The sequence below is a fragment of the Cydia pomonella genome, chromosome 5, assembly GCF_033807575.1.
Source record: "Cydia pomonella isolate Wapato2018A chromosome 5, ilCydPomo1, whole genome shotgun sequence".
Taxonomy (NCBI): Eukaryota; Metazoa; Arthropoda; class Insecta; order Lepidoptera; family Tortricidae; genus Cydia; species Cydia pomonella.
The window spans coordinates 16,380,928-16,398,373 of record NC_084707.1 but is presented as its reverse complement, the minus strand read 5'-3'; the positions used below and the strand labels follow the sequence as shown (position 1 = coordinate 16,398,373).

At 36.5% G+C, this 17,446-nt stretch overlaps 2 protein-coding genes across 4 annotated transcripts in view; one reads left to right on the top strand and one right to left on the bottom strand.

Moving 5' to 3' along the window:
• The window catches only part of LOC133517851 (uncharacterized), a 15,376-nt gene extending 11,346 nt beyond the window's left edge, over positions 1-4,030 (bottom strand). The window contains exon 1 of the mRNA XM_061851302.1: positions 3,261-4,030. Within this exon, the coding sequence (XP_061707286.1) occupies positions 3,261-3,312 (52 nt within the window). The 5' untranslated portion in view covers positions 3,313-4,030. The remainder of the gene's footprint in view (positions 1-3,260) is intronic.
• The window catches only part of LOC133517852 (activating signal cointegrator 1 complex subunit 1-like), a 23,581-nt gene extending 6,135 nt beyond the window's left edge, over positions 1-17,446 (top strand). The window contains exons 1-7 of one of the 3 annotated variants that reach the window (XM_061851306.1): positions 10,953-11,035; positions 11,908-12,007; positions 12,473-12,605; positions 12,885-13,013; positions 14,800-14,960; positions 16,489-16,661; positions 17,160-17,446. In XM_061851306.1, the coding sequence (XP_061707290.1) occupies positions 11,952-12,007; positions 12,473-12,605; positions 12,885-13,013; positions 14,800-14,960; positions 16,489-16,661; positions 17,160-17,404 (897 nt within the window). In that variant the 5' untranslated portion in view covers positions 10,953-11,035; positions 11,908-11,951 and the 3' untranslated portion in view covers positions 17,405-17,446. The other 2 variants (XM_061851305.1, XM_061851307.1) reach the window with 2 other exon arrangements.

Genomic DNA, 17,446 nt, shown 5'->3' with positions numbered 1-17,446 from the left:
ATACGGTCGCGAATCAAATCCTGTTCCAATGAGGAAAATGCACAGTTTTTTGTTAATAACCTAAGTGCCGTTACGTATTGGCTTATAGTTTCTCCATCTTCTTGGCTGCGAGTAAAAAATTTGTATCTCGCTAAAGTTATGTTCGGTTTCAGACCAAAATATCCATCGAACTTTTCTTGAAGGATTTTTATATCATCGCGATCACTTTCTTTGTTGAACTCGAATGTTTGATATGCATTGAACCCCTCGGGTCCAATTAAGTTGATAAGCAAACTGGCCTGAGTCGCGGAGTCTTCTTTAACCACTCCAGATGCCTTAAGAAATAAATTGAATTGCATCTTCCAACATTGCCACGCGTCAGCCCGGCTGACGGGGCTCCCGTCGGTGTTGAGCTCGGGAGGCGGTCTCGCATGTTCCATTTGCAGTACACTTTAGCACAAACACAATAACTTATAATTCTTACACCAATAAACTCCAATAACTGCACAAAAACTATTTATTTTTCACCGCTGCCACCATGTAGTAAATCAAACACCGAGCTCAGATGACAACTGGTTTATTAAAATAATAACGGGTAGATATACCTTGTTATAGAACTACCTACAACACCGTCACATCATTGTATCAAATTGACAGTACTGCAGCAGTAATGTAAAAGTAGGTAAGGTCAAGTGTAAGTAAATTCGAAGACCGTGTTTCGCATAAGGCCGGAAGCCAAGCCAACCAATATCGAAGTGTAAGCGAAGACGTAAGATAGGCCGTACTCCGCACAGGGTTTTGCAACCTCTAGAGCTTTCTTGCGAAGCTCATTCATGTGAGGGCAAGGCCTTCAGTAGGGGCTTAGCCATGTCTTAAATAGCAAATTATTGACCTGACCTGACGTTTCAAGGACGGCGTTGTCCCCATGGTCTCGGAGAAGACTGGGTAAAGTCGACATCATTACTTTGACGTTGGAGGTAATTTTGGAACTTAATCAAACGCGATTAAGTCCCGTTTTCTTAAATAATAATGTGTCACAATTAGGCCAATAAAATTAGATTTTTTCGAATTTGGTCCTAAAAATGCGTGTAATCCGAGTTTGCTCCATCCCAGGAGGTGTGCATAAATGTTTCCTCTTTTTCAGTTTTTTGCTTGTAAATCGAAAACGATACGTCCGTTGGAAAAATTGTTCTAATTATGACTAAAATTGATATCTGAGGATCCGAAATGTAATTTAACTATGTTCTTGCAATAAAATTTATTGATTGATTGAAGATACCTTAATATGTATTCGTCGTATTTAAAATGTTAAAAAAAAAAACATTTTTTATAGAGACATTTTTTATTTTTGGTAAAATCATGTAATAATCCGAAAACGCCTTACCAGTGTCTGATCCACAAAGTGCTATGGTTTGGCAATCCAAAGGAAAAAAAATATCTCCTAAGGATCCCAAAAGATGCACCTCTTGGGATGGAGCAAACTCGGATTACACGCATTTAAGACCAAATGAAAGTATTAAAACAATTTCCAGTTTGCTGGGAATTAATTATTATTTACTATTATTTTTCGATCTAATTTGATTGGCCGGAATCGTGAAACTTTAAATCAGTGTTTTTAAAAGCAAAGGTTGAGCTTTCCATAAGGCTGAACGCGCGGAGCGTTCGATCGGCGCTTACGGATAGGCCAAAGGTCGAACTGGAAGAAAGCCAGGCTTTTGACCAATGACGAGGTAAGAATGGCTGGACATCCGGAGCGTCCGATCGCGGCGCGTTATCATACACAACCAACGGCGAGGTGTGAGCAAAGCAGAAGGCCCAGCTGCGAGAGAAGACTTGGATTTGGATCCATGGCCAAGTGAAAGTAAGGCTGTTTGCATAAAATAGAAGGCCTAGCGTCGCATAAGACTTAACGCCGAACTGCAGAAGAGTGGTTTAAATCGAACCTATGTAATCACGGTTCTCCTACTGGTCGGCCTACTTTTGGTTTTCGGCCTTCGCGGGGCCCTTTATAACACTTTGACAATTAGGTCGCAGAATCGCGGCTCTGCAGAAACTCGGCCTGGTCGACACATCTGGTGTGCAAGAGAGCAAAATTCGCTACAAAATCGGTAATCTACGTCGAGAAAATCGGTTGGCCACAAGCCCGACGATTTTTTGACCATGATCTTCGAGGGCCTCCGCGTAAGGTTGGAGATGTGCTTACGTTTCCTGACTCTCATACGACCCTTCGTTATTAGATGGGTACACACATACCAAAAAGTTTCGTGTACATAAGTACTAAGTACACTACGACTGCGATACTGATGCAGCCTGTGCGTTTTTTTTCCTACGATTTTGGTGCCCCCCTAGACGTGGTGCCCTAAGCAAGTGCTTATTTTGCTTAATGGTTAATCCGGCACTGACAATAGGATAAGTATACCTATGCCTGTAATTATTTTATATAGCTTCAGATACCACAGTTAAAAGAATACAGCAAATACAAAAATATCATACAAAACTTGTTTTTGCTCTATTCCCTTTATTTTATAAGCTAGAGCTATACACCGTGTTTTTTATTTCCGTTAATTTCAAGGGTGTATTTCTGAGCTTAAATTAAGTAACTTTGCCAAAGACATCGGTATTCTAATTTACTCCATTTCGGAGATAATCAATTATTTATGTCTATCTGATAAGGCCTTTACGAGCGTGTACACTTGTCTTAGAGCCTGTTTACATATTGAGTAGTGTTTAGTACGAGTTTATACATTTGCTACTAAATGTAAGGTAAGTCTAAGTACCATCTCGGACGTTCGATGTTTGATTGAGTTAAATGTAATGCCCGGTTACAACAACGCTATAATAAAAATAAAATAAAATAGCCTTTTTTCTACCATAATTTTGGTTGGACAAATATCACTTGCATGCAAAATCTGTTTACCAATAATATTTTTCCATTGCCTACATGCAACGCTATATGCAACAATTTATTTATTAAAAATAAAAAATATAACTAAAATTAAAATATATATATTTTTTTAATTAACTATGCCATTTAGTTTCCTTAGACGTACTTACCCATACCCCGAAGTTAACGAAATTCATTAAAAACAAGATGTATATATTAATTAAAGGCCGTTTTAAAATGAGAACGAAACTCCGTTTGTTTCGGAAGATGAAATTCGGCCGAGCCTGCTGCAGAGTCCGTAAAGTTTTATGAATAAGGTGAATAAGGGGGAAACCTTTACAGTGAACCATTTAGTAACATAACAAAAATTATGATTATCTGTGATAAATAGACTTACCATTTTCCCTATTTTGTATTGCAGCGTATTGATATTCATAGTTATGATACATTTTTGGCTATTTATATAATTACACCGTCACAACTTAATCGATGTAGTAATAATTAAATAGGTGATTAACACAGAAATATAAATTCGTAAGTACGTTTCAGAGAAGATATTAAACATTTATAACTCATATCCAACCAGATACGCTGGTTACAAATCGGTTTATCTTATCACACTGACTTGAGACTTGTTAAATAATAAATATACATTAGTAGCGCAGTAAAACTCGCCAGAACTAGATTTGTTACGTCATTTACGCTGTGCCCGTCTGTATCATTAAATTACTGTTTTTAGAATAAATCTGGCTACTTTTATTAGGTATACATATTATATTGAATAAATATATAGGTCACGACTGGTGACACGACTCACTAGTCAAGTTATAGTAAGCGATTTCAGTATTCCCTAGACGCATGGTGTCACATGCGCGTTTGGTATATTCCTATTTGTCCCCGCCGAGCACAGATGGGAACAGTTGCATTCATAAGAATCATTCCCATCTGTCCCCACTTCATGTATGGCAACAGTCACGTGGGGCGAGGACAAATGGGAACCCGTTCTTTAATAACACCTCAACTCATTCTTTTTTGTATTTTAATTGAACAGGTTAGATTAGCTCGTGGCTTTACTTGCTTCTGGACCAGTGGCATAAATCGTCTTCGAGCCACTAAATCCACACGCTTCTTCATATATATATTTATTGTTATCTCTTTCCTTAGTATGTAAAATAAATAACAAGAGACAACAAAGTGTAAAGCGACACGATTAACTATAATATTATAACATGCGCAAGTACATTGATATGTGCTAGTGTTACAATAGGGTTGTTTCCTTCTACAAATCTTAGGGCAGAATTGTATCCCAATAAATATTAAAATATCTTTTGGCACACGTCACGTGACCAAACTCGAAACGTCATTGAAGATTCTGATGACGTCACAACTCTCGGATTGACACTGTTGACAGTTAGGCGATAAACAACAAATGACAAATGTCTGTTGACAGTTCGTATCTTCTACGTGTGTATGTAGTTATTGTGTCAAACCGTAAACTGTGACGTCACACAATTTTCAAAGAGCGTTTTGGACGCGAAAGCATCCGTCAAAATATATTTTGTTAATTTAACAAATTAAAGCCGTTTTTAGCCTTCCAGGGCACTATGTCCAAAGGCCAAAACGTCCAAGGAGTCAATATGTCCAAGGGTCAAAACGTCCAAGGAGTCAATATGTCCAAGGAGTCAACACATCCAAAGGTCAAAACGTCCAAGGAGTCAATATACCCAAGGTGTCAAAATGTCCAAGGGTCAAAACGTCAAAGGAGTAAACAGGTCCAAGGGTCAAAACATCCAAGGAGTCAATATGTCCAAGGTGTCAAAATGTCCAAGGGTCAAAACGTCCGAAGAGTCAACAGGTCTAAGGGTCAAAACATCCAAGGTGACAAAATGTCCAAGGGTCAAAACATCCAAGGAGTCAAAACGTCTAAGGAGTCAACATGTCCAAAGGAGTTAATATGCCCAAGGTCTCAATATGTCTAGAGGCCAAAATGTCCAACGAGCCAATATGTTTAAGTTAAAAATCCAATAGGTTCACTTGGTTCACATTTCCGTTTCATCCACATTCCCTGTTTGGCCACATTCCCAACTAAAAAAAAAAATTTTTTTTAATAACTTTTTTTTCGCATCCTGTCTGTTTTTAGGGTTCCGTCCTTCAAAAGGAAAAAACGGAACCCTTATAGGATCACTCGTGCGTCTGTCTGTCCGTATGTCACAGCCTATTTGCTCCAAAACTACTGGACCAATTTGGTTGAAATTTGGTACACATATGTAAAGTGACCCAAAGACGGACATGTAAACTTAAATAAATAAATCTCAAACATAAGGGCCACTTTTGGGGGTTAACGAGAAAATTAAAAACAAAAGTTTTGCAAAGTATATCGTGTTATATGTCAAATGAAAGGGCTTAGTTAAAAGTGAGCTTTGTAAATTGAAACTGGTATCAATATGTTCCATATAACACAGTGATTTAGTTTTAGTAATAGTGAGTTTGATAAAAAGCAGTGAAAAACTATAAATAACAAAAATAGCCAAAAGATTCGAACGGATTGCAAATTCATATACCTACCACAAGAAAACGCGTTAAAGGGTTAAAAGTGAGCTTTGTAAATTGAAACTGGTATCAATATGTTCCATATAACACAGTGATTTAGTTTTAGTAATAGTGAGTTTGATAAAAAGCAGTGAAAAACTATAAATAACAAAAATAGCCAAAAGATTCGAACGGATTGCAAATTCATATACCTACCACAAGAAAACGCGTAAGCGGCTTCAAAAATTGCCGCACTTAGGCCCTTCCGACCGCGAAGATGCGCGCGGATTCCTTGCTATAACCGTGCGCGATTTCCAGGAATCGCCGTAGCCCGTGACGTGAACTCTGGTGAACTTTGCTTTCTATTACTATAAATTACAAGCCCTTTTAAAAAAAATGTCGCCGGGATCCTCAGTGAAGTGTGCGCACTGCAAAAAGCCACTGCTTAAAAAACTACATTTGCGTTGTTGTAAATGTTACGAAGAATACGACCTAAATTGTATCAATATGTCATTCGAGAGATACAAATCATTCTACGCGCCAGATCAAAAGCGTCGATCTAACTGGAAATGTCCTGATTGCTTGAAAAAGCTATCTACATATATACATACAAAGAATCATCCTGTCAATGCCGCACTTGGCCCTAATAAGAAGAACGAGTGCAATACAAAACTTGATGAGTCATATACCTCCGAAGTAAGTGTATTAGGTGATACTTTACCGGACGAATCGCTAAATCTTAGCGGTACTGTTCCACAAGGAATGCTCTCTCCAGGAAATAATGTGATATGTATAGAACAATTTGAGAAACTTCTTGATAGAAAACTGGACCATTATAAAATTGCACTGGTTTCGGAAATAAAAATGGCAATAATGTCGGAAATTACCACTGAAATATCCCAAATGAAATTAGATATAACACAAAACAGTAATATCTTTTCCACAGAACAAAAAAACCTGAAAGATGAGATAGATAGAATGAATAACCAGATATGTAACTTGAATGCGCAAAATCAGCAGATACAAAAAGAACTAAAAGAAGTTCAGGAAAAAATTAAATATCCCAATGAATGGAAACAGACAGAACACTTGCAAACTATGGCCTCTACTGAAAATTGCAAAAAAATTATTATCTTTGGTTTGATTGAGCACTATTGGGAAACTGAGCACAACCTGTATGACCGCGTTATCCACATCTTTCAAGACATTTTAAATGTCAATATCGCCGGTTATATAGAAGACTTAAAACGAATTGGCAGAAAAGGACCAAAAAGACCAATAGTAGTTGAACTGTTGAGCAAAAAGATGGCAAAACACCTGATTCAAAATGGCCACTTTTTCAAAAACACTGGCTTAGGAATATCGGAATTTTTAGATGATAAATCCTTGCAAGAAAAAAGAAGAATTAGAGAAGTACTTCTTGATGCACGGAGAAACGGACATCATGCTATATTTAAAGATAACATCCTGTTAATAGATGGTAAGATACATGAAGGACACTCCAACAACAAAACCACAGTAGCATTAAGAAACCCATCACAAGAATCGACTAACAACCATAACGGAAACGTAACCGAACAGAATAATGAAAATAATGAAAATAATGAGCAGAATAACACAATTGAACAGAATACTACACATTCACAAGACCAGCGAAAACACTCTCACAATCTCCGAACTCGTCCTCATAATCATAATTTTCGTAAATTTAAGTGAGTTTAAGATTATTTTTCAAAATATTCGCAGTTTGAACAATAAACGCCACTTAATAGAATCAGTTACTCAAGAAGATAAACATATACAAGCCATCTGCCTTTCAGAAACCTGGATTACAGCAGCAAAACTAGATTTATTACAGCTAGAAGAGTACCAAGTAACTTCCAAGTTTAATAGGAGCATCCACGGAGGTGGCGGTGTGTGTGTGTTCCTTAAAAATAACATACCTTTTATCGAACGTAAAGACATAAGCGACTTATCCATAGAATTTGTTTTCGAAGTTTGTGCCACTGAAATTCTACACTTAAATATGTTAATTGTAGTTATATATTGGCCAAACAGCCAAAGAAATCCAAACATATTTTATGAAAAACTCGAAAACCTCTTGCAGATTATAGTTACAAAAGACGTTACCAAAAACGTTGTCATAGGTGGTGACTTCAATGTGAACGTTTTAGAAAAATCTGCTCTTTCAATCTCACTAATCAACCTCTTGATTAGTTATAACTTCCAGCAATTAGTAAACGAGCCCACACGAATTACAGATACAAGCTCAACATGTATAGACTTACTTTTTACCAATTTTCATAATAAAAATAATGTTGTTTCTGTCTATGAATACGGTTTCTCAGACCATAAAGGCGTTATATATACCATACCTAACAACACCAATAACCAAGATCGCAAAGTTTGGTTTACTAATAAAAGGAAATTTACAGAGAACAATATTAGTGCTTTCAAGTCTTATTTATCTAAAATTAACTGGAGTACTATTATTGACAGCAATAATAACATCAATGAAAACTTTTACTCCTTCACAGCTACTATACAAAAAAATCTAGATACTTGTATCCCTAAAACGCAAGTTAAAATAAAAAAACAATTGAATAAAAAGTCCTGGTTAACTACAGGTATAAAAACTTCCTGTAAACACAAACGTCTCTTAAAAATACTGATCACCAAAACAAATAATCCTATTTTACATGAACACTACAAACATTATGAAAAACTGCTGAAAAATACTGTAAAAAAATCTAAAAAGCTGGATTATATTAATAAAATTAAGAACTCTAATAACATCACCAAAACCATGTGGCATATGATAAAGAAACGGACTAATAAACTTCCGAAAAAGAACAGAATAAATATTAAACTAAACATTAACAACAGTATAACAGATGACCCCAGTATCATAGCAAACTACTTTAACAATTTTTTCGTATCGGTAGGAGCAGGTGATGGACCCTGCGTGCGTAACGCAGCCGGACGCCCTGTGCTCAACCCCACTCCAAATTCGTTCTACCTACAACCAGTCACTGAAATAGAAATTCGTCATATTATACGAAACCTGAAAAATAAGAGTAGCTTTGGACATGATGAACTCCCGCCTGTCCTTATAAAAAAGTGTGCAGACGAACTGTCCGCACCCTTAGCCTTCCTAATAAATCAATCTTTCTTCGAAGGCATAGTTCCAGACTCGCTTAAACTATCCATCATAAAACCTATTCACAAAAAAGGCAAACAAACTGACTGTAATAACTACCGCCCCATAGCTCTTTTACCAACCTTTTCCAAAATCATAGAAACCGCTATGTCAAAACGACTCTACACATTTTGTGAAAAATACTCCATATTTAACGAAAACCAAAACGGATTTAGAAAAAACCATTCCACAACTTTGGCAGTTTATAATTATATCAATAAAATATTAAACATAATAAATAATAAACAATATGCTATAGGCGTATTATTGGATATGAGCAAGGCCTACGATAGGGTATCATATGATGTTCTGTTGAAGAAATTGTACGGTATTGGGGTAAGAGGGTTTGTACATAAATGGTTTGACTCTTACCTCAAAAATCGAGTGCAATTTGTAGAAATAGAGCACCATAACAACCACACAGGAATAATTTCACGCATACATTCAAATAGAGTAAATGTTACTCAGTCCATTCCACAAGGTAGTGTATTAGGTTGCTTACTGTTCCTTATATACATCAACGATTTGCCCTACTCCATCAATACACCTAGTATTTTATTTGCAGATGATATCTCAGTAGTATTTCCGTGCATAAATAATAATAATCTTAATTCTAGCCTCACCCATATCCTGACTGAAATAGATTCTTGGCTAACCGAACATAACCTACAATTGAATTTCAGCAAAACAAAATTAATGCAATTCAGACCACACCAAAGACAACCGTTAAATATAGATTTCTCATACAACAACATTAAACTGGAACAAACTGATACATTTCCCTTGTTAGGATTAACCATCGACACAAACATTAATTGGAAAGACCACATACAGAAAGTAAGCAATAAACTATCCAGATTTTCATATGCCTTATTAGAATTAAAAAAAACAACAGACTTAAAAACTGCCACTTCCGCCTATTATGCCTACGCCCATTCCATACTCCGCTATGGCATACTCCTTTGGGGTAATAGTACGAATGCCAATAACTTATTTATTCTACAAAAAAAATGCATCCGAATTTTAGCGAACATAAAACCAAGGGAAAGTTGTCGGCCACATTTTAAAAACCTGAAAATATTAACACTTACCTCCTTATATATTTTTGAAGTTTGCACTTTTGTCAAATTACACAGCTCTTTCTTCCTACAAGCAAAAGACCGTCATGCAAAACCATTAAATCTCCGCCAAAATAACTTCCTTTCCTTGCCCACTTCTACCTTAAAAATATTTCACTCCGGACCACACATGATGTGCATAAAAATCTTTAATAAACTTCCGCAGTCAATAAAAGAAATAGAAAATTCAAAATTATTCAATAAAGCACTTAACACACATCTAAAAGACAAATCTTTCTATACGCTGCAGGAGTTTTTTGATAATGGAACGTTAAATTAATACCTATGCTATGAGTAGGTAACTTAGCTCTTAAGTACTGCCTGTGATCTCAAATAATTGTCTCTAAATCTTTGTACTAGATTGTTATTTAGTTATAAGACTGCTGCGCCCTTGCAGGGTACATATTATGTAATTTTTGTGTACTTAATATGATTGCAATAAATGCTTTGTCTTGTCTTGTCTTGTCTTGTCTTATTATGAAAATTTCAAAAATTGGCTTAATTAGCTTCGAAGTTATTCAAGAAAATAGGCAAAAACGACCCTTTAATTCCGAAACTTCTGGGTCTAAAATTTGAAAAAAAAAACTATAGCTATTCTGTGGGTTAACCCACGAAGGTGGACATATTGATTCCGTGGACGTTTTGACCCTTTGACATTTTGGCACTTGGATATATTTACTAATTGGACTTGTTGACTCCTTGGACATATTGACTCTTTAGAAATTGTGACTCCTTAGACATATTGATTACTTGGATGTTTTGACCCTTGGACATCTTGACTTCTTGGACATATTGACCCTTAGGCCATATTGGCACTTGGGCATATTGACTCTTTGGACATTTTGACACTTGGGCATATTGACTCTTTGGACGTTTTAACTCCTTGGGCAAATTTACTCTTTGGACGGTTTGACCTTTGGACGTGTTGACTCCTTGGAAATATTGACTCCTTGGATGTTTTGAGCCTTGGACATATTGACTCCTTGGACGTTTTGACCTTTGGACATTGGGCCCTGGAAGGGTTTTTAGTATAAAAGTTGAATTTTAGGGCAACTTTTAGTTAATATAGAACGTAATACAAGCGTTTCAAAAAATTGGAAACAACCCTATTGTTACAAGTGGTTACATGACGTGTGCAAGTATAACTTCTCCAGCCAAGGACTTTTCTCCAGCTAGCTACAAGTACCGTGTGCAAGTTTTTGTGTATCATTCATTTAAAATTCTAATTTCTGAACGCAAACACTACATATATGTCAATTTGATTTGACAGACACTTCTGACAAATGACTGACTACATTGAAAATTGAAAAATCAGACATTGTATTGGTTGGTATAAATAAGATAAACATACATATATCTTATACTTTAAGAAAGTCTTCTTTTGTGCCGACCAAAAGTACAGGTGTCCACAATATACGAAATAAATAAAATGTCTTATAATGTTCTAAAACCGGAGCTGGTGTGGATAGATGGAAGGTGTTACAGAAACACTGATACATTTGTTGATATAAATACCTTTCAAGAACATGATTTATATGAGAACGGTAATAAAACTTACGGTCTTAGACCATTTCTAAATAAGGGACAAAATTACATTGTTAAACCTAGGCGTAAATAGAGGGATTCTATTCTATGACATAATTATAAGACCTATTATGTACCTGTGTTTACAAATAAACGTATTGATTAATTGATTGACGTGATACTGTAGCTTCAAATCTAGTTTCTGTTTCTTCAAATTTGATTTTTGTTTTGTCTTGTTTGTGATGAATTTATTTTTATTAATTTAGGATAATTTATCTTATCCCCTAGTACTCTTTCTGCTGTTTTGTCACAGCTCAGTATGGCAGCGTTGCTCGGCAATCTATCCCCAAGAATTTGTGTAGGTACTAGTTTTCACAATCATGACAGCAACTGCTACATGAACTTTTAATTAGGTCAATTTCTTGCAAAGCTTTCCTTCACCAAAATGCAGCTGGTATGTATCAAATGATTTTCAGTTCAGATGTGAGTTTGAAGATACTCATTGATATGAGTGAGGTTCAAACCCGTGATGTCTAGTTGGAAATCTGGATACCAGTTGAACTGTTTTGCTGACAGTCATGGAGTTCAGCATAGTTAAGCCTCCAAGTACCTTGCCTGTTGACATACATACATTAAATAAACTAAGTAAATAACTGCCTTTTTCTGAATTTCAGATACTATTTACAAGGACAGTGATGAGAATGATGAAGATGACAATATGGAAGTAGTGGAGCTTGATGATTCTAGATATAGTACAAGTTTCCATGTTTCTAAGTAAGTATTAGATTCACCCCACACTAGCATCTCCCAAGTGTCGGCATCTAGTCAACTCTATGGCTGCTGCTTGACGTAACATGGATCCAACTGCACAGCAACATCATTTTCCATAGCGCCAACTGGACACCGACGCTCAAAAGAGGCTAGTGTGGGGTGGCCCTTAAGATCATCTTATAAGTGTTATTATAGGTAAGTCTAATTTCATTGATATACTAAAATTGTCAATGTGATTAGATTGGCCTAGATCAGGGGACGGCACACTTTTGAGTGGAAAGAGCCAACTGCAGTAGAAATAGCTATTTAAAACTCACTGTATAGATCGTGTTATTAATGACGATGCATGCCTTGACTCGTACTGTCATGTTATTGAAGGTTAGATTTGACAAACCTGCGCATCATTGTGGACGACACATTTATGTAACCAATAGGTGTATTAAATTTTCCATTGTATCTTATTCACAGACATTACCTTGGTTCAATAATTGGGAGGAAAGGATATACAAAAAGCAGAATTGAACATGAGACTAAGACAGAAATCAAAATACCAAGACAAGGCAAAGATGGAGATATCACTATTCTTGGACCTAGCGCTACTGTAAGGTTTTAAAACAAAATAAGTTTAAAATATTAAAAAGCAGTGATATGTTACAAATGATTTCATAATTTTGTTAAATAATAAATACATATATTATATATCAATTTTCTGTTAATTGCTTTTTGTTTCTGGCCATAATTTAATTTAATGACTAACTACTATAAATTATGTTAGGTAATAATAGAATTTATATCACCAGTACCTAATCAAGAACATAAATTTTACATACACATTACTTTATACTTTATGTTTTTTTATAGTTTGTACTTTTTGTTTCAGAGTGTGAAGACTGCCAGACGGCGAATTAATATGATAGTGTTGTCATCCCGAATGAAACAGAAGCCTACTCATTTCATATCAATACCCATGAATAAGCCTGATATTGTTAACAGCTTTATACAATTTAAGGTAGTCCTGGGCGGTTATCGGGAAAATCGAAATTCGTCAATTGCGGGCATTTTCCTCTGTCACTAACTACGTCATACTAAGAGTAAAAGAGAAAGATCCCCGCAATTTGCGAATTTCGGTTTTCGCGGTAGGCCCCCTGGTTATTCACCAGTTATGATATTATCTTTAATTAGATCTCGTTTCTTACTCGTGTGCCATTACTATGAAAACAATTTTAAAATTGGCTGCATCAGCACATAATTAATAGTTTATTTAATTTATAAGAGTGGCCACCATATTCGGCCACCATTGATTTGTCTTAACCCTTTCCCTTTATATGTAAATGTATTATTTACCAATGAATCATTATCATTATTATCTTTACCCCATATATGGCAGTTATAATATTCAACCCTATTGACAGCTATTAAAGTTCAAATTCAAACAAAATATTTTTTACGACATGCGTTAAGGGGTTGTAAATAACTTGATTGTATGCAACATCTTAACTTGGTCTTAAAATTCCCAGGTCTATTTTTACAAAACTCGCCTATGCTTTGTGTTGTAACTTGTTATGTATGTAACCGTTTCCAGTAATACATTTTTGAATAGTTGATATCGAGCCTGTGGAATTTAAGGGATTATTTCATAGAAGTACATATGCATGTGAATTTTGTACTTATTAAAACTTTACCGCTTAATTTAAACAAGTAAAAAATACAGACTTAATTTCTTAAGTTAAGTTTTTTCTATAGTACAGTCAGCATCAATAGTAGCGGATGAAACAATGCGCCAAAAGTATCTGACATTCCAGATAACTTTTCCAAATTCGGATAAATCTCTAAAATTCATGTTTAATAGTATATATTTTACAGTGTTAATTGATCTACATATGGAACCATCACTTACTGCTAAGCTGTTACAGAATGATAGATACTTTTGAAGCTTTGTTTGATCCGCTACTTTTGATGCTGACTGTACGTGTCATTAACGATGACGTGCAGATTTGTCAAATCTAACCTTTAATAACATGACATTACTAGTCAAGGCACGCGTCTTCGTGAATGACACGATCTATACCAGTTAACCTCAGGGAAAAATCAGAAATATTATAATGTGGGTGTAGTGAGACAAAAAAAAAATCAGAAAACAGCAACTACATGTTTACCCTTCGAACGCCATACCTATCATGTGAGGTGCGTCATCGTGAACCGTGAACCTTGTCGGAATGCACGAAGTTACCGCGCACATCAGTTGTCGTCTTTAAAGTCTAGTTTGTACTGCGTTAGTAATTTAGTCGATTAGCGAGTATTTTAGTTGCTAAATGTGTCTGAACACCAACAATTTAGTCCAATACGTACACAAGTCAGTGTTTTAGTGGAGTGGATCCATTTTATTCTATATATTTCTGGCGAGTGAGCCTTTCCCCACCAAACTTTTTTTTTTAATACCACGACGGTGGCAAACAAGCTTACGGCCCGCCTGATGGTAAGCAGTCACCGTAGCCTATGGGCGCCTGCAACACCAGAGGTATTACAGGCGCGTTGCCGACCCTTTAAAAACCTGTACACTCCTTTTCTGAAGAACCCCATACTGTAGCCCCTCGCGAAAACCTCATTTTAAAACACTTCCTACTCACTTGTAACTCGCTCGTCTGTAGTGCGAACGATTTTTGGTCAGTTGACCGATTTTAGTTAACTAAAATACTCGCCAATTGACTAATTACTAACTAAGCTTTACGGTCAAAAGGCAGTGGCATTTACACTGTGAATATTTTATTTAACAACATCAGTATTTGTTTTTTCAGGAACTTGTTCTCCGCGAGTGCCAAAGTCGCGGGATAGAAGAGTCCATCTTTATCCAGCCTAACAAAGTTCATTTAACAATGGGAGTTATGTGCTTGATGGACAGTGAGGAGAGGACTTTTGCTTCCAAAGTTCTCACGGATGCCAAGGAGAAAGTTGTGATGTTAGTTTCATTTTAGGCTTTAACATTTAATAAAATCCAAATTTTGCGCACAGTATATATTAATAAGGTGCATTGGGGTGCAACGTCAAAAGCGGGATAATTTTGAAAACGGCATGTATAAATCAAACCAGAAGTGCTTTATACTATAGCAAAACTTTGCGCTATTGCAACGCGTACCAGAGGGCCTACGGCGATCCACGTTCGATGTGTTGCCTCTCTTTCGCACTTGTAAATTCGTAAGTCAATGTGACAGGGAGGCAACACGTCAAACGTGGTTCGCGGTAGGCCCTCAAGGCATTTTGCATACTGAGGGCCTACCGCGAAAGCCGAAATTCGCAAATTGTGGGGATCTTTCTCTTTTACTCTCACTAAGATGCTTCTAGTTTAGTACCCATTTGCCATTTTCAAAATTACTCCGCATTCGTAGTTAATCCCAAAGCACTAACCTGTGTCCACAGCTCCTCATGCGTGGGATTAAGGGCCTCCGCTAGCTGGCGCGGGTGCACGGAGCGGACGAGCGGGTTGACGAAAAATAGTATGAGCGATGCTAACTGAAGCGGACGCGTGCGGCGGATTTCACCTACGCGGCGGGCGTCTGCGTCAGCTAGCGGAGGCCCTAAATGGAAATGGATTCGCATTTACACTATATTAAGTAGTATAGGCTGCACCTGAATGAAAAGGCGGAAGAATTTCGTCATCTATCGCACGTGCGTAATTACTAATTATATTGCTGGCTCGCCCATGGTGCCGGTGGTTAATGCTGACGTGTGAGAGGGGCAGCAATATAAATATACGCGTGCGATAGATATAGGAAATGGCGGCTCTATATACGGAATTCTACGTGCTTACCTTACTTTAGGTGCTAGTGTCGCTACGGCTTAATCATTTTTATCCTCGTATGTCCCTGTGTACTTGTACAATCACAAATGAAATATGAGCTTTGAACATTTATAAAAATAAAAGAAAGTTCAAAAGCGCAAAAACTGGCTTGGGTCTTTCAAGGTTAAGCTAAATTTCATATCACAAAACGGTAGCTGAGATTTTTCTAATAAAAAATATTGAAGATCTTCTAACATACCTTGGTGTTATTGGGTTCCTTCAACTCACCCAAAATCACTAGCATATTCAATCCAGATGCTAAACAAGGCCCCAAAAATTTGTATTACTTAAAATTTTTATTCACACTAAAACGTGACTTAATTGAACGGACATTTTGGGATGGTCGTGTTTTTAATAGTAGGATGGAAAACGCCGATGGTTCTGATTAGAATGAGCCCACGAATGTCCGGATTTGTAAGAATCAGGTTTTCAATTCAATATTTAAAAAACGCCCATAGGCTGTAGCACGGTCGCATTTTTATCACTTGTCACTATGCCTGTCACTTTCGCACTTACATACGTTAGAACGTGACAGGCATGGTGACAAATGATAAAGAGCCGTCCATCTTAGCCCTGACAAATAGAGTTACTTTTGAGATGAATTTATGAATGGATTACAACCTAAATGAACAACATACCTATCTTTCAGGCCACTTCTTCAAGGACACTTGCCTCTAAAAATTAGAGTAAAAGGTTTGTCCTATATGAATGATGACCCTAAAGACATTAATGTTCTCTACGCTAATGTTGAGGAATTCGACTCTACGTCTGATGTCCTCCAACAGTTAGCTAATGAAGTGGTAGCTTACTTCAGCCGAGAAGGTAAATATATACATATAAAAAGCTTCCTCAGGATTTATAAACACTTTCACCTAGGCAACAATTACAACATTACAGGTGTCAACCAAGCGGTTGACTTGCGCTTGGCTAAAATATATTACATATATTAGGTACATAATTTAATTTCACCTCAACTGCGCAATCAAGTGTACTTTGCTGTTCAAAGACGTAGAACTGATTTTCCTCACTGTGTAGTAATTTATGTAATTCGTTGAATTATCATAAAATGAATACGAAACTTTTTAATGTGGCGTTACTTTTAGATGTAACGGCGAATTACTAACTTTGATGTTGTAATTGTTACCTAGGTGAAAAGTAACTATGTCCAACACCTCGCTACGCTCAATATTCTAAGATGAAGTTAGTTGCTGCGCTCGTGGTTCTATTGTAGATTCTTTGCTTGCTCTGATCTCAAAATTACTATTGACAGCAAAAACCAACGTTGCTGTCTTGTTGCAAAAATAACATTTTTTTTTCTAGGTTTAATGAAGAAAGAAGACTGGGATCCAGTTAATGTCAAACTACACGTAACATTGCTCAATTCAAAGTACAGAAATGACCTCGGTTCTTCAAGAAGAGAATCCTTCGATGGGTCGGAGATACTTAGGAAATTCGGTGATTACGAATTTGGTGTTATGGAGTTGAGTGAAATTCATCTATCGCAACGACATGCTCTCGGACCCGATGGATATTATCAGCCCACATTTATTACATCTATTCCATAGTTTTATAAGGTTTTATGTAACTAATAAACGAGTTTGTAAATA